Source organism: Blennius ocellaris (assembly GCF_963422515.1).
Source record: "Blennius ocellaris genome assembly, chromosome: 16".
Classification (NCBI taxonomy): Eukaryota; Metazoa; Chordata; class Actinopteri; order Blenniiformes; family Blenniidae; genus Blennius; species Blennius ocellaris.
Window position 1 is genome coordinate 19,743,979 of NC_137665.1, and position 17,845 is coordinate 19,761,823.

The 17,845-nt window shown below is 47.5% G+C and overlaps 2 protein-coding genes across 4 annotated transcripts; both read left to right on the forward strand.

Moving 5' to 3' along the window:
- The first annotated feature begins 855 nt into the window (after positions 1 to 855).
- Positions 856 to 12,842, forward strand: nlk1 (nemo-like kinase, type 1). 3 transcript variants are annotated; one of them, XM_080510746.1, is made up of 13 exons: positions 856 to 1,261; positions 1,302 to 1,548; positions 3,987 to 4,360; positions 5,065 to 5,194; positions 5,269 to 5,324; positions 5,615 to 5,721; positions 6,515 to 6,600; positions 8,181 to 8,390; positions 8,623 to 8,724; positions 9,141 to 9,227; positions 10,062 to 10,260; positions 10,377 to 10,470; positions 10,719 to 12,842. In XM_080510746.1, the coding sequence occupies exons 3-13, from the start codon at positions 4,050 to 4,052 to the stop codon at positions 10,765 to 10,767; spliced, it is 1,431 nt and encodes a 476-aa protein (XP_080366872.1). In that variant the 5' UTR covers positions 856 to 1,261; positions 1,302 to 1,548; positions 3,987 to 4,049; the 3' UTR covers positions 10,768 to 12,842. The 3 variants fall into 3 exon arrangements, with proteins under 3 accessions (XP_080366872.1, XP_080366871.1, XP_080366873.1); XM_080510745.1 differs by having other exon boundaries at positions 856 to 1,548; XM_080510747.1 differs by lacking the exon at positions 1,302 to 1,548.
- Positions 12,843 to 13,515: 673 nt separating this feature from the next.
- On the forward strand, positions 13,516 to 17,676 carry tlcd3ba (TLC domain containing 3Ba; the record flags this gene model as incomplete). Its single annotated transcript, XM_080511057.1, has 6 exons — positions 13,516 to 13,634; positions 14,352 to 14,435; positions 15,775 to 15,979; positions 16,321 to 16,416; positions 16,734 to 16,843; positions 17,505 to 17,676. 6 exons carry the CDS (start codon positions 13,516 to 13,518, stop codon positions 17,674 to 17,676), a joined length of 786 nt encoding a protein of 261 aa, XP_080367183.1.
- Positions 17,677 to 17,845: the final 169 nt, after the last annotated feature.

A 17,845-nucleotide genomic window follows, 5' to 3' on the forward strand; every position in this document is an offset into this window, starting at 1 on the left:
TAGCCGTGTTTAGCATTGTGTACAGCAGTAGCACTAGTTAATTTTAGTATTGTTTACAGAAGTTGTAGTCCTTAATTTTAATATTGTTTACAACAGTAGTACTAGTTACTTTTAATATTGTTTACAGCAGTAGGATGAGTTAAATTTAGTATTGTTTACACCAGAGGTACTACTTAATTTTTGAATTGTTTACAACAGTAGTACTTGTTAACTTTAGTATTATTTAGTATTCTTTACAGCAGTAGTACCAGTTAATTTTTGCATTGTTTACAACAGTAGCACTAGTTGACTTTAGCCTTGTTTAACATTGTGTACAGCAGTAGTACTAGTTAATTTTAGTATTGTTTACAGCACTAGTACTAGTTAACTTTACTATTGTTTACAGAAGCAGTACTAGTTAATTATAGCATTGTTTACAACAGTAGTACTAGTTAACTTTATTGTTTACAGCAGAGCATACTAGTTAATTTTAGCAATGTTTACAGCAGCAGCACTAGTTAACTTTAGTATTGTTTACAGCAGTAGTACTAGCTAATTTTAGCATTGTTTACAGTAGCAGTACTAGTTAACTTTAGCATCGTTTAGTATTGCTTACAGTAGTGGTACTCGTTAATTTTTAGCATTGTTTACAGCAGTAGCACTCGTTAACTTTAGTATTGTTTACAGCAGTAGTACTAGTTAGGGTTCGGTTAGTGTTTCGAGCGGAGGAAAGCATCGACCCTCCCCCACCGTCACCCTCCCCCACCCGGCTCCACGGCTCCTCCTCCACCGGCTGCTAACCCGCTGGCTGTAGCTGTCGCTACAGTGGCCACCCCAGCTCCAGCTGGTCCCTAAAACAGCTGAGTTGACCGGCCTTCTGGATGAGCCTTCACCCAGGAAACAGCACAGCCTGCCGCGTCGGGACGTTCCTCACCGGGTTTTGGGGGGCGATGGGTAGCGGGAGGTTGGAGGCGAGTGGCAGCTTGCTGAGCGGCTACATCCAGAGCTAGCTGTTGCGGCTACATCCAGAGCTAGCTGTTGCGGCTACATCCAGAGCTAGCTGTGCGGTGACATCCAGAGCTAGCTGTGCGGTGACACCTAGAGCTACTTGTGCGGCTACATCCAGAGCTGTGCGGCTACATCTAGGGCTAACTGTGGCTACATCCAGAGTTAACCGTACGGCTACATCCAGAGCTGTGTGGCTACATCCAGAGCTGTGTGGCTACATCCAGAGCTAAATGTGCGGCTACATCCAGGGCTAAATGTGCGGCTACATCCAGAGGTATGCGGCTACATCCAGAACTGTGTGGCTGCATCCAGAGCTAACTGTGCTGCTACACCCAGAGCTGTGCGCCTACATCCAGAGCTAGCTGTGTGGCTACATCCAGAGTGAGCTGTACGGCTACATCCGGAGCTAACTGTGGCTACAGCCAGAGCTAACTGTGGCTACATCCAGAGCTAGCTGCGGAGAGCGAGCGACCAGCTTCAGGAGAGCCGAGCAGAGCTGCTGCAACTAATCTTATCCACCGTTTGAAGCCTGCAACTGTGCCATGCCTTCAGCCGGGCCGGGTGTGTATTAATGTTTTATTTAATAACGTTTAGTTGGTTTTATATAGTAATATGTAGGTCAACACAGCGGCAGTTATGTGGGTCAGAGACAGCGATGGGTTAACGGTTAACCGGTTACCTGGAACAGCTAGTTAGCACGGTGGCTAACTGCTAAAAATATGTATTTATTACAGTCACAGTGTTGATGTTTGGGCTCATATTGGTGCCAAAAGTTATAATCCGGGTACATATTTGTGGTGTGTGTATTTGTAATGATGATTAATCCATCGGTTGGCTGCTTGCCTGAGACTGTTAGCTGGGTTAACCTGTTCACTGACCAGGGGCCGAGGACTCTGGATTAACATACCAGGATGTCTCCTTTACCGAGATTAATAACCAGGATGTCTCCTTTACCTGCATTAATAACCAGGGTATATCTGTTACCTGGATTATCATACCAGGATATGTCTTACCTGAATTAATAACCAGGAAGTCGTCTTTACCTGTATTAACGTAGCAGCATATATCTGTTACCTGGATTAACATACCAGCATATATCCGTTACCTGGATTAACATACCAGGATATCTGTTACCTCGATTAACATTCCAGGATATCTCTGTTACCTGGATTATCATACCAGGATATGTCTTACCTGGATTAATAACCAGGATGTCTCCTTTACCTGTATTAACATACCAGCATATATCTGTTACCTGGATTAACATACCAGCATATATCCGTTACCTGGATTAACATACCAGGATATCTGTCACCTCCATTAACATACCAGGATATCTCTGTTACTTGGATTAACTAACCCAGGCATTCTGGATTGTGATCAGCGTTAACATGAAGCAGATTATCAACTGGTAAATTCCCCCCGGAGTTTCTCGTCACATGAAAGGGGCGGCGCTTGCAGCGCGTGACCAATCATAGAGGGAGAAACCCTGCCGAGCAGCTGACTTTACCTTAGAGGAGCAGTTAATCTCTGAGATTATGAAGAATTCAAACACATCCAGCAGCTCAAAGCAGCACTGCTGCTGCAGCCAAAGCAGAACATTCCTGACTTGTTAATGCTGACTTGGTGAGATTGGAGCACATTAATTAATTAATTAATGGGACAATAGAAATGGACTCAGTTTCACTTTATTCCAGCAGAAAGGTTCCAGCCGAGCTTCCTCACCGCTCTTCTTTTGCTTTACATTTTACATCCACTGGTTTGGAGGCGGAGTTTCCTCCGTGTGTATGTGTTTCCTATTGGAATATTAATTCATCACCGTGACGACAGGATGAGTTCTGTTTGTGCAGTTGTGTCAGTGTGAGCGTTATTATTAAGCTCATTATTCCAGATCAACCCTTGTGGAACCAAACAGACTTGGACCAAGTCAAGAACAAGAACAACGACATCCTTCAAAGCTCAGTGACCAGGATTTATTGATTCTGTCAAAAACATTGTTCTCTTTACTCTGGTTACTCTTTCTCCTCCCCGCTCAGCTCGGAAATCGTGTTGCATCGGGTGTTACATAAATAAAGTTGAATTGAATTCAAAATGATCTTCTGGGCAGGTCGTTTTCCAAGAGATTTGATTGGTCAGGAGGCGGAGTTTTGACCACTTGTCCAGAACTAAACCTGGTGGTTACCACAGTGATTTATCCAGAAGTGAACCAGCGTTGCAGTACAAAAACCAGAATTAATCCTGAAGTTACCCCGATAAGACAACCAGAGTTAATCCAGATGCTACCCGGATAAGAAAACCAGAGTTAATCCAGATGCTACCCGGATAAGAAAACCAGACTTAATCCTGAAGTTACCTTGATAAGAAAACTACAGTTAATCCAGATGTTACCCGGATAAGAAAACCAGACTTAATCCTGAAGTTACCTTGATAAGAAAACTACAGTTAATCCAGATGTTACCCGGATAAGAAAACCAGACTTAATCCTGAAGTTACCTTGATTAGAAAACCAGCGTTAATCCAGATGTTACCTGGATAAGAAAACCAGCATTAATCCAGATGTTACCTGGATAAGAAAACCAGTTAATCCTGAAGTTACCTGGATAAGAAAACTACAGTTAATACACATGTTACCTGGATAAGAAAACTACCGTTAATCCAGATGTTACCTGGATAAGAAAACCAGCATTAATCCAGATGTTACCTGGATAAGAGAACCAGCATTAATCCAGATGTCACCTGGATAAGAAAAGAAAACCAGCATTAATCCAGATGTTACCTGGATAAGAAAACCAGCGTTAATCCTGAAGTTACCTTGATAAGAAAACTACAGTTAATCCAGATGTGACCTCGATATGAGAAAACCGCTGGTTCGGTAACCAGGTTCAGTGACGAGGTAACCGCACTAACCGTTGGTTATCTGGGTTAACTGTTCGTTGTCTTGGTTGTCTGGATAATCTGGGTTAACTGAGCCTCGGCTCACCCCCCCGTTTGCTCCGCAGGACGCCGATGAAGCGCTCCGCGTAGCCAGCTGCAGCCCGGTTCCAGAGCTCCGTGCCGGGACGATGGCGTTCCACGGCGCCGGTCGCCAGCAGGCGGTCTGCGGAGACCTGTTCCCGGGGTCGGAACTCGGCCACAAGTATTTCTGCGTCAGCTCCTCCTGCGGAGCCCCCTCCACCGGCCTCAGCGCCACGCCGTGCCTGACCGGCCCCGCCGCCCCGGCCGGGACGCCCCGTCACCCCACCGCCCTGGGAGGAAGCGCCGGCGGGGGGGCGGCGGTGCCTCAGCCCTACAGCAACCCGGCCAGCGAGGTGCCCAGCCCCGCCGAGATGGAACCGGACCGGCCCATCGGATACGGGGCCTTCGGCGTAGTCTGGTACAGACGCTGTCGTCGTTGTTGTTGTTATCATGATCATGTTTATTTTTATTATTACTATTAGATAGATAGATAGATAATTACTTTATTCATCCCCGAAGGGAAATTGTTTTGTTGCAGCAAACTGGTACATACGAATATTATAAAATACAATAGAATAGAAAAAAGTAAAAAATAAAAAAATAAAAATATCTGGGTATAAGACATAAAGTAAAACACAGAACGGAACATGGGCACTTAGAAATAAGCACGAGATAAAAGCAAGATAAATAAATAGTAAGGTGCAGTGGCAGAGACATTAGAAGTAGGCATTATATAATAATAATAACAATAATACAGATAATAACAATGTGTAATAGTGTATAATACTCGTGTATAGTACTACTAATAATGGTAGCAATAATATAACAATAACAATATGGTAGCAATAAAATAATAATATATATACATATATATATATCAGTAATAATAATAATAATAATAATACCAATAGTAATAGTATACTTATAATAATAATAATACCAATGGTAATAGTGTACTTGCACATGTATAAATATATGTATATGTACATGCAATATGCCATGTGAAATATATGATGTAATATAAGTATCAATGTAATTTAGTCATTTGGTTTATCATTGTTATTATGACTATTATTATTCAAAATGGCTTGTTTTGAGGAGTTATTCCTGGTGTGTCCTCAGGTCGGTGACGGACCCTCGTGACGGTCGCAAAGTGGCTCTGAAGAAGATGCCGAACGTCTTCCAGAACCTGGTGTCCTGCAAGAGGGTGTTCAGAGAGCTGCGGATGCTCTGCTTCTTCAAGCACGACAATGTAAAGAGCCTGACCTTGACCCCTCGGTTGACCTTGACCCTCCAGTTGACCTTTCACATCGTCTCTCTGTGCAGGTCCTGTCGGCTCTGGACATCCTCCAGCCTCCACAGATCGACTGCTTTGAAGAGATGTATCCTTTGTCTGCTCTGACCTTCCTCCTCCTCCTCCTCCTCCTCCACATTGTGTCATGACACTGGTGGAGGTTGGAGACGGTGCTGTTGAGAGGTTGGCCAGTGGCGCCCATCCAGGGCGACTCCACCGCCCCGCTCTCCGTGCTCCATGTCCTCCCTTTGGTTTGGGGTTTGAATATTTTCTGGGTTGTTTTTTTTTTTCCACTTGATTAAAAGTCGTGGTGAGGTAAAGCCTCCCGGTGCCGTGTGAGGCTGCGTTTAGTTTCCCTGACTGCGAGCCGCCTCACAGATACGTGATAACGGAGCTGATGCAGAGCGACCTCCACAAAGTCATCGTGTCTCCTCAGCCGCTCACCACCGACCACATCAAGGTCTTCCTCTATCAGATCCTTCGAGGTGGGTCATCCTTTCATCTCAGACACACACACACACACACACACTCTCTGTAAGGCAGTGTTTTCCAACCACTGTGCCGCGGCACACTGGTGTTTCCTCCAGATCTAGTCAGGTGAGCCGTGGGAAATGATCCAATTTCACATTTTTTCTAAAAATCATTTGCTCTCACAGCCGACAGTGTGTTGCAGAGTAATCATGTATAAATACTCTTCACCACTAGAGGGCAGCACAGAACTTTGCCGGTGAAATGTAAAGTGACAGACGTCAGTGTGGCTAATCTCCACCTCCTGCTACCATCTTGTATCAAAGTACTGTGTCAGTGACAGTGATGGAGAAGTTTTAGAAAAGGAAGAATGTGAACCAGGATCTCAGCTCTTCATCCATCAGGTCCAGGTTTCACACTGAGGGAGTGAAAATTAAAAAAAAGAAATTGGGAAATACTTTTTTTCTGTATTTATTTGATTCATGTTCATAAAACGTTGATGAGAATGACTTTATATTGTTAATAGAGGCTACAGAGTTTCACATTTTTACATTTTTGGGTGGTGGTGGTGTGCCTCCAGGTTTTTCCAAAGAAAAAAGTGTGCCTCGGCTCAAAAAAGGTTGAAAAACACTGCTGTAAAGTTTTATCAAGTGAGGCTCCGGGGCTTCTTCTAGTATCTGTTTGCACAAAAGTGATTTTCATTGGCCAGCCCTCCTCCCCTGACAGTGAGCACACCGTACCGGCGTCGGGTCTGTGTGGGAGGATGTGACGGGAGAAAAGTGATGTTTGATTTGTGTTTCTGCGGTTCAGGTTTGAAGTACCTTCACTCAGCTGGGATCCTCCACCGGGACATCAAACCTGGCAACCTGCTGGTGAACAGCAACTGTCTGCTCAAGGTAAGGCCCGTTTGGACACGAGGCCTCACAGCCCCTTCCTGTGGACTGGGGCGTCTGGTTCCTCGCGACTTGGCAACGACCTCCGGACAGTACCGAGACTGGGGTTTTGTCGACGGGGAGAGTCTTGAGGCGAACCTGTCCATACTTGTGTTCTCGTGTACCCGTGAAACGTCATCGGTGGGAGAACGAGGTCTGGCCCAATTCTTGGGTCGTTTCTCACCGAGTACACGTGGAATACCCAAACGTGTTCTCGCTCTGCCCACTTTATGGAGGATGCATAGACACCGGACCTGTGTAGGCTTGGGAAGACAAATTACCCATGATGCATTTGGCAAGAGATGCCGGCGGAGATCCACACTACCAAGAATGCCCTGCAAGTACTTACTCATGACGTATGCGAGTACACACTGGTGTTCTAAGTATTGGAAAATGGCCTGATTCAGCCTCCCGACTGAACCTGGACCTGCTTCCTCGTGGGAGCTGGAAGCTCCGCCTCCATTCTACTGGTACTGAAAACCTGGCAGCCTCCAGGGGGCAGCACTCTGAGAACCAGGTGTTCTGTAGGAAACATAGAAACCTCCAGGGGGCAGCACTGAGAACTCAGTGGATGAGATGGACATTCGTTGGCAGGCGATGCAGCTGCTTGTTGAGAAGGATTTTAAATTCTGTTGTAGATTGAACAGGAAGCTCATATTGGAGTGTTGTGATCTTTCCTGCTACACATGATGAATTTGTTTCTCTACATTCAGTCCAGTCTAGTCCAGTCCAGTCCTGGCTTCAGGGCGAGAGGACTTACTCAAAACATATCCAACATTACAAGCCTGCACACCAACTTGCCATATGTCAGCGCTTATATATATTACATAGTATAGCACTACTGAGCAGAACTGGTCCACAACATCTACTAGACCTCCTCTGTATACCTCCATAACATCTATTATACTGTCTCTCTATACCTCCACAACATTTACTAGACCTTCTCTCTATACCTCTACAACGTTTACTAGACCTTCTCTCTATACCTCTACAACGTTTACTAGACCTTCTCTCTATACCTCTACAACGTTTACTAGACCTTCTCTCTATACCTCTACAACGTTTACTAGACCTTCTCTCTATACCTCTACAACGTTTACTAGACCTTCTCTCTATACCTCTACAACGTTTACTAGACCTTCTCTCTATACCTCCACAACGTCTACTAGACCTTCTCTCTATACCTCTACGTTTACTAGACCTTCTCTCTATACCTCTACAACGTCTACTAGACCTTCTCTCTATACCTCCACAACGTCTACTAGACCTTCTCTCTATACCTCCACAACGTCTACTAGACCTTCTCTCTATACCTCTACAACGTTTACTAGACCTTCTCTCTATACCTCCACAACGTCTACTAGACCTTCTCTCTATACCTCTACAACGTCTACTAGACCTTCTCTCTATACCTCTACAACGTCTACTAGACCTTCTCTCTATACCTCCACAACGTCTACTTGATGTACCTCCACATTGTGACGTCTGCTGTCGGGCCACAGGGCTGACCCTACATCACCGTACTGTTTGTCGTCCCCGCTCAGATTTGCGACTTTGGCTTGGCGCGGGTGGAGGAGCCTGACCCATCGCGTCACATGACCCAGGAGGTGGTGACGCAGTACTACCGGGCGCCAGAGGTGCTGATGGGCTGCCGGCACTACGGCTCGGCCATCGACGTTTGGTCGGTCGGCTGCATCTTCGCAGAGCTGCTGGGACGACGCATCCTCTTCCAGGCTCAGAGCCCCATCCAGCAGGTGAGACCCCCCCCCGCTGGGTCACTCTGGGGTCATTCTGGGGTCAATCTTGTGTCATTCTCCGTCCACTCTGGAGTGATCCTGGGGTCATTCTCAGTCCACTCTGGGGTCATTCTCGGGGTCACTGTGGGGTCATTCTGGAGTCATTCTCAGTCCACTCTGGGGTCACTCTGGGGTGAGGTGATTCACCATCTGGTTCAGCCACTTCATAATCTGGTTCATTCCCCCCCAGTTGGACCTGATCACAGACCTCCTGGGGACCCCCCCTCTGTCCGCCCTGGCGTCAGCCTGTGAAGGAGCCAGAGCCCACATCCTGAGGGGGCCTCACAAACCGGTACGAATCTGGACGCCTCACCACTCAACAGCAGTACTCGATTACATTTACTAGTTACCACCACTGGCTGCAGTGACAGATACATTTTCCTAACAGAAGGAAGCTCAGGGACAACATGCAAACTCCACACTGAACCCCCGCAACACGGGAGTCGAACCTGTGTAATTCTACTTCTTTGGTGTTCGTAATGGACCCATAGCTCTATTAGGGGTGACATGGTGGTGCAGTGGTTCGCTCTGTCGCCTCAGGAGTTTTTGCTTTTCCCTGGAGAAGTTCACTCACTATTAAACTGTGTGTGTGTGTGTGTGTGTGTGTGTGTGTGTGTGTGTGTGTGTGTGTGTGTGTGTGTGTGTGTGTGTGTGTGTGTGTGTGTGTGTGTGTGTGTGTGTGTGTGTGTGTGTGTGTGTCCTCCCCAGCCATCGCTCTCGGTGCTCTACATGCTGTCAGACGGAGCGACCCACGAGGCCGTTCACCTGCTCTGTCGCATGTTGGTCTTCGACCCGGTCAGTTTAACACACACGAGGGGGCGTGGCCTGTAGGTGACCGACATTTGCATTAGCCACTCGCGCTGAATGGGAGCTACATCGTCACTCTGCCAGGGGAGGGGCTTAGACATTCCAGCAATTCCATTGGTCGTATGAAAAATCGAAGCCATTCGGCGGCAAACTGAGATTTATGTTAACTTCATCAAATAATAATTTCATTTGAACAATTTGCTCTCGTGCTAATGTGCAAAGTGGATGTTGGTAGCGCTACTGCTAATATGTGAAAATTAATGACTGAGTAAAATGTTAATGCTCATAGAAATAAATGTTGAGTTGAGTTAGCGGCTATATTGCTAACATATAGAAATAAATGTTGAGTTGAGTTAGCGACTATATTGCTAACATATAGAAATAAATGTCGATGGCGAGTTAGCCGCTATAATGCTAACATATAGAAATAGATGTTGATGGTGAGGTAGCGGCTATATTGCTAACATAGAAATAGATGTTGATGGTGAGTTAGCGGCTATAATGCTAACATAGAAATAAATGTTGATGGTGAGTTAGCAGCTATAATGCTAACATAGAAACAGATGTTGATGGCGAGTTAGCAGCTATAATGCTAACATAGAAATAAATGTTGATGGTGAGTTAGCAGCTATAATGCTAACATAGAAATAAATGTTGATGGTGAGTTAGCAGCTATAATGCTAACATAGAAATATATGTTGATGGTGAGTTAGCAGTTATAATGCTAACGTGCAAGATTTGTCGGGGGGGTGGGAGGGGGTGGTGGTATTTCTTTCCATTTCGCTGTGATACAGTAAACTCAAGGTCCTCTGTTGTGTCCAGGCTAAAAGGATCTCCGGCAGCGACGCCCTCTCCCACCCGTACCTGGACGAGGGCCGTCTGCGTTACCACACCTGCATGTGCCAGTGCTGCTACTCAGTGCCCAGCGGGAGGGTTTACACCCGGGACTTCGAGCCGGTGGCCGAGCGGCCGTTCAGCCACAGCTACGAGAACAGCCTGCTGTCGGTGTGGCAGGGAAAAGGTAGGAGCGTCGGTCCCATCCCGGCCCCGAGAGGCTAAAGCGCTGAGTCACTGAAGAGCGTCTCACCGTCGGACATCATCAGATCACTGGTATTGATTAGTTTCCTCCTCCGTCAGAGCTCATCCATCGATTCATCACCGAGCACCAGCAGGGCAAACGCGTCCCGCTGTGCATCAACCCTCAGAGCGCCGCCTTCAAGACCTTCATCAGGTGTGTGTGTGTGTGTGTGATTATAATAATAATTATAAGTTGAAATGGGAACATTTGCTCAAAACACTTTATTGTCAATACTTTAGTTGATCAGATTAAATCCTGCAGAAACACTGTGTTCAAGGTTTTTTTTCCATCGGGTTCAACTTGTAAAAGAAAATCCTGAATGTAACACTTGAATGTAAGTGAAATGTCTTGCTCGCTTGAGCTGTGTGACCTCTGACCTCTGCCCTCTGCCCTTTGCTCAGGTCGACGGCCTGGCACTCATCCAAGGTTTCCAGGAAGGAGGAGAGATGAGCGCTTGCCCGGCGGGTCGGCGGCAGTGTGACGGAGTGTTTTACCAGTTTGGCCCTTTTCGTTTTTCCCCTTTTTCTGTGTGTAGAGGAGCAGCAGCACACTGACCCACCGCGTCAGGGATCGAACCCTCAGTGACCCGTCGCTGAGTACAAACAAGCTGCTGATGTGTCTGAGGCGTGGCGGCGGCGTGGCGGATTCCCGCCTTTCACCCACTTTAATGGTTTTAATTGTTTTATAGGTTTGATGCATAGTTGAGTTTTGAAGTCATTCCAGGTCTGTGCAATACGGTTTATTAAAACGGAAGAAACAGGAACACCTGGACTGGAACACCGGGGCCGGACCGTCATCAGCCCCTCCCCCCCCATGTCTCGTTCCCACCTCTGTCCTGTGTTTGAGTGACTTGGCCACATGTAGCAGACGGCAGCCGCCGCCGGCCGGCTCGCCGTTTCCCCGCTCTGCCTCCACTTCCTGTGTGAGACGGGACGCCACGCCAGCGTTTAATTTATTGAGTGTCTGTTGGCGAGTGTGTTTCTGGCTTTTTGGTGTTTGAAGCTTCTGATCTCCGTTACCTCAAAGTGGAAAATAAACTGACTGGCAGCTGGAGGTCTACGGCCGACCACAAGAGATCAACTCGGTCAGCTACCTCTGGCGGTGGTCTACCTCTGGTGGTGGTCTATCTCTGGCGGTGGTCTATCTCTGGCGGTGGTCTATCTCTGGCGGTGGTCTACCTCTGGCGGCGGTCTACCTCTAGTGGTGGTCTATCTCTGGCGGTGGTCTACCTCTGGCGGTGGTCTACCTCTGGCGGTGGTCTACCTCTGGTGGTGGTCTATCTCTAGCGGTGGTCTACCTCTGGTGGTGGTCTATCTCTAGCGGTGGTCTATCTCTGGCGGCGGTCTACCTCTGGCGGCGGTCTACCTCTGGCGGGGGTCTACCACTGGCGGGGGTCTACCTCTGGTGGCGGTCTACCTCTAGCGGTGGTCTACCTCTGGCAGGGGTCTACCTCTGGTGATGGTCTACCTCTGGCGGGGGTCTACCTCTGGTGGCAGACCTGAGAGTAAAGAAATCCAACAGTGTGACATGTGGCCACGCCCCTTCACACCTTTAGTGTTCCTGAAAACACTGGACATGACAGGACGTAGGCCGGTAATGGAGCCAGGACTCTCACCCTCTCACCCTCTCACCCTCTCACCCTCTCACCCTGACCTTTATGTTCCAACGCTGATGGTTAGTAAAACTGGACGTTCCGACTAGATGCATTTTTTCCCCATTTTTTTCTTGTGGCATAGTTAGCTGTTTAAGCCACGCCCACTTGGAGCTGTGTAAGCCACGCCCACTTGGGGACCTGTTTAAGCCACGCCCACCTGGAGCTGCCGGCCAGTGTTGCTACGTCAAACATCGATACACTGACGCTGGTAGACGTTATGGACGTTATGACATGAAGCCAGGAGTGGCAGGAAGTAGCACATGGATCCACTTCCTGTTTAACTGGTGGGCGTGGTCACATCTTAAAGGGACAACAGTGCCCCCCCCACCTCCCCCCAGGTTCTGCATGTGTACATCAGTAAAGAGCTGCTGAGTTTGAATGCTGTGAAACGTTTTGAGTCTGTCCACGTGTTTTTTTCGTGCTCATTTAATTTAATTCATCTTAGCAGGAAGTTGATCTGATGATTAGCAGAGTTTTACTTTTTCTTTTTGTAATCTGATTAGGTTCTCCTGTTTTTTGTTTTTTTCCCCGGTGGAACGTTCTTGTAGCTTCTCGTTGACGAGTCGGTCTCTTGAGTGGAGTTTGAGCGACGGCCAATGAGAAGAAGCAGTTTTAGTGTGTGAGGCTGTGATTGGTCGTTTTCCCTCCGGACTCGTTCTCGTGTCGCTAGAAACTCCTCGTCTCTCCGTTCTGTGTTAATTCTTCTTCTTCTCTCATTTCTTCTTCTGGGAAAACAACCTTGATGTTTTTTTTCTTCTAAATAGAAAACGTTTCGTTGTCTCTGTTTTAGTTTTTTTTTTTTTTTTTTTAAACTTGTGTTCTTGACAAATACTTGAATTTCTTAAAACCTGTTTAAAGTAGTGAATGAAAACTAAAATAAATGGACACTGGAGAAGAAGACTCTTGTTTCTGCTTCTGTCAAACCTCGACTTCCTTTCTGTATTTGTTAGAACGCGTCTTGTTGGTAACGTCACGTCTTTGAGAACGTGAGCCAGTCCACAACTCTTTACTTTTCTCTTTCTGCGAGTTGTGTTGCTTTTAAACGGCTTTAAAAAGCTTTTTGGGTTGTCGTACTTGTGTTTTTAGCTGTTTTGAAGGTTTTTTGTGGCCGTCTCAGAGCCCAACATCAAATTTAGTTGTTTTGTCACGTCGAAGATGTTTTCTGTCACTTTATTATTATTTAAGTCACTTTCTTCATGTTTTTGTTGTTTTCAATCACCTTTCAGTCATTTTATGTTTTCAGGTGATTTCTGAGGAAGGTTTAGTGTGTGTGTGTGTGTGTGTGTGTGTGTGTGTGTGTGTGTGTGTGTGTGTGTGTGTGTGTGTGTGTGTGTGTGTGTGTGTGTGTGTGTGTGTGTGTGTGTGTGTGTGTGTGTGTGTGTGTGTGTGTGTGTGTAATCCTCCTCTTAGTACCTCCCCCCTCTGACAGGTAGCAGCGGGAGGCTCCTCCCCCCTCATCTTCTCAGAGGACTGTCCCGACACTCACACACTCTCTCTCTCTCTCTCTCTCACACACAAACACACACACACACGGAGCAGCAGTCATGTTTGCCTTGGCAGCCGCCGGCTCCATCTTCTTCCCCGGACTCTTCCTGCTGATCAAACATTTTCTGAAACATCTGATTGGTTGGAGCGAAGGAGACGCTGCTGTGGTGTCGACGCGGTGAGAATGAACCTTAACCTTCCTCACCCTCACCCTAAACCTTCCTCACCCTGAACCTTCCTCACCCTTAAACCTTCCTCACCCTAAACCTTCCTCACCCTAAACCTTCCTCACCCTAAACCTTCCTAGTCTTAAACTTCCTCACCCTAAACCTTCCTCACCCTAAACCTTCCTAGTCTTAAACTTCCTCACCCTAAACCTTCCTAGTCTTAAACTTCCTCACCCTAAACCTTCCTCACCCTAAACCTTCCTAGTCTTAAACTTCCTCACCCTAAACCTTCCTAGTCTTAAACTTCCTCACCCTAAACCTTCCTAGTCTTAAACCTTCCTCACCCTAAACCTTCCTCACCCTAAACCTTCCTCACCCTAAACCTTCCTAGTCTTAAACTTCCTCACCCTAAACCTTCCTCACCCTAAACCTTCCTCACCCTAAGCCTTCCTCACCCTAAACCTTCCTAGTCTTAAACTTCCTCACCCTAAACCTTCCTCACCCCACACTCATGAAGGTTTTCTTCTTGAGGTGTCGTTTCTTGCTCATTTCCTAAAAAGAGTAACTGTAAAGCGTCATGTGTGACGACCATCAGATGATGGGAAGCTTGATATTATTGAACCACGTCAGGTGTTGGAGCAGCTTCTGTTTCTCAGCCTGATGCCTCTCATCTCCACCCGTCCTGCTGCAGTGACCTCTGACCCCAGACTGTGGCTGTGTTTCGTCAGACTGCTGTCGTCTCTTCAGGCCATCATGGCCTCGTCCATTGGCTGCGTCGTCATGGCGTCCTGCAGTGACATCATGGAGGACCGGTGAGGCCGTTACGTCCACTTCCTCCTCGCAACAACAAAAATCCACTTTTATCTTTTTATCACCACAAATTTAATCATGAAGAAAGAAAGAAGACGAGAGTTTGATTAGGGTTTACAGCTTCCAACCGTCTGCTTGTCTAATCTCATTACCACGGAGGCTCCGCCCCCTCTGAGCTATTCCAGTCTGCCTGCGTGTGTGTGTGTGTGTGTGTGTGTGTGTGTGTGTGTGTGTGTGTGTGTGTGTGTGTGTGTGTGTGTGTGTGTGTGTGTGTGTGTGTGTGTGTGTGTGTGTGTGTGTGTGTGTGTGTGTGTGTGTGTGTGTTCCTCATTTCCCAGTCAAAGTGCAGCGTGCAGGTTTGACCCACATTTGATTATCAAATGATCAAATCTGAGCTCAGGCAGCTCAGAACTTTGTGAAACGTTCTTCTGTGGAAGGGGGAGGAGTTATAATGGTCACGTGAAGGAGGGGGAGGAGTTATAAAGGTCGTGATGAGGGAGGGGGAGGAGTTATAAAGGTCGTGATGAGGGAGGGAGAGGAGTTATAATGGTCACGTGGAGGAGGGGGAGGAGTTATGACGGTCGTGATGAGGGAGGGGGAGGAGTTATAAAGGTCGTGATGAGGAAAGGGGAGGAGTCATAATGGTCGTGTGAAGGAGGGGGAGGAATTCTAAATGTCGTGATGAGGAGGGGGAGGAGTTATAATGGTCACGTGAAGGAGGGGGAGGAGTTATAATGGTCACGTGAAGGAGGGGGAGGAGTTATAAAGGTCGTGATGAGGAAGGGGGAGGAGTTATAAAGGTCGTGATGAGGAAGGGGGAGGAGTTATAAAGGTCGTGATGAGGAGGGGGAGGAGTTATAAAGGTTGTGATGGAGGGGGAGGAGTTGTAAATGTTGTGATGAGGGAGGCAGAGGAGTTATAAATGTCTTGATGAGGGAGGGGGAGGAGTTATAAATGTCTTGATGAGGGAGGGGGAGGAGTTATAAAGATTGTGATGAGGGAGGGGGAGGAGTTAAAGGTTGTGATGAGGGAGGGGGAGGAGTTATAAAGGTTGTGATGAAGGAGGGGGAGGAGTTATAAAGGTTGTGATGAGGGAGGGGGAGGAGTTATAAAGGAGGTGATGAGGGAGGGGGAGGAGTTATAAAGGAGGTGATGAGGGAGGGGGAGGCGTTATAGAGGAGGTGATGAGGGAGGGGCCTCCATCAGATTCGATGTTGTCTCTTCCGATCATTGTGAAGCACAAATTACCAAGCGTTGGGTTCTTCATGGTGGAGGAGGAGCAGCAGGAGGAGCAGCAGGAGGAGCAGCAGGAGGTAACTTGCAGCAGTCTCTCCTCCTCAGACACTGGCTGACAGACCGCTACATCTTCTTCGCCACTCCGTACTTCGCCTACGACATCTACGCCATGTTCCTGTGTTACCGCCACAAGCTGCAGGTCAAAGGTCACGAGGAGACGGGCGCCACCATTGTTGGCTTCCTGCGCAGAGAGTTCCTCATGGTGCTGCACCACGTCTTCATGGTGACCTTCTGCTTTCCCGCTTCTGTGGTAACTATGGCAACGCCCACGTCGGAGTATTGATCAGTGATAGACTGAAAGACATTCATCCTCCAACTGAGAGTGAGCGCAGGGGCGGGGCTTAGCTGGCCGCTAGACACACACACACACACACACACACACACACACACACACACACACACACACACACACACACACAGATGCATAGGTGGAGATGTTTTGTCCAAACCAGGTAGTAAATAATGTGTGTGTGTGTGTGTGTGTGTGTGTGTGTGTGTGTGTGTGTGTGTGTGTGTGTGTGTGTGTGTGTGTGTGTGTGTGTGTGTGTGTGTGTGTGTGTGTGTGTGTGTGTGTGTGTGTGTGTTTGTCAGTGGTGGAGGCGGGGCAGGGGGGATTACTTCCAGGCCGTCTTGTTCCTGGCGGAGCTCAGCACTCCGTCTGTCTCTCTGGGAAAAGTCCTGATTCAGGTAAAGTGATTCAAGCTGAACCGTGTGTGTGTGTGTGTGTGTGTGTGTGTGTGTGTGTGTGTGTGTGTGTGTGTGTGTGTGTGTGTGTGTGTGTGTGTGTGTGTGTGTGTGTGTGTGTGTGTGTGTGTGTGTGTGTGTGTGTGTGTGTGTGTGTGTGTGTGTGTGTGTGTGTGTGTGTGTGTGTGTGTGTGTGTGTGTGTGTGTGTGTGTCCCTGTCACTCAGCGGACTGGAGTCACTGGAGATTACTGATCTTCCTCTTCCACCACCACAACGAAGTTTTGATTTTTCTTGTTGTTCTCCTTGATTCTGTCCTCAGTACAACAAACAACACACTCTGCTGCACAAAGTCAACGGCGTGATCATGATCCTCACCTTCTTCAGCTGTCGGGTTTTACTCTTCCCCTACCTGTACTACGCCTACAGCAGGTAGCGCCGCCTTTCTAGGTTTTACTCTTCCCCTCCCTGTACTACTCCTGTCTCTTCCTCTCTGTCTCTTTATATTATTAGGGTTATAGCCTGATCAGAGCTGGGTGAGACCTATTGGGGAAAATTACTATTATTATCATCATCACCACCATTATTATTATTATTATTATTATTATTATTATTATTATTATTATTATGAGCTGCAGGCTCACAGCGGTGTGAGGCTGAGCACCTTCCACCAGGTGAAGTAGATCCACTGTGACTTCTCTTGGTTAACATTTCATGTTTTGCATGTCATGTTGTTAGCAGACATTTCCATCACACCGTAAACGTGCACCAGCCCTCGGCATGCATCACGTTCCAACGTGTGAGGACCCGTTCATCGCTGCTTACAGCTGAAATTGTCTTTAATATTCCATATTCTTCGATTTTTTTCCCCCCAAAAATGTTAATGAAATAGCCTCCAGTTGTATGTCGTCTCAATGTTCCAGCAGCCCGATGGCGACAAACAGTTTCACTCCAGAAAATAGGTTTTATATTTGAGTTGAAGTTGATCTGAGGACCAAATGTGTCCCACCTGAAACCTGTACTTGTACTAGTACTTGAGGACTTGGGAGAGAATCCTGTCTGTGTGATATGAACCCTGTGGCTTGTCTTTCAGGTATGCATCGATCCGGGTGTACGAGGCCCCCCTGGCGGCCCCCTGGCAGTGTAACCTGGGGGCCGCTCTGCTGTGGCCCCTCCAGCTCTACTGGTTCACGCTGATCTGCAGACGAGCTCTAACGCAGTTCAACAAGATGCCCAGAGACACTCAACACGAGCACCACCAGTGAGAGTGAGAGTGAGGATGAGGAAGAGGAGGAGGAGGAGGAGGAGGAGGAAGAGGAAGAGGATGCTCACCTTCACCTGCCGACTTTGGGAGGGCGAAGAGGACAGAGGAGTCTCTCTTCAGGAGCTGCAGGTGAAACCTGCTGAGTCACACTTAAATGGAGAAAAACAAGA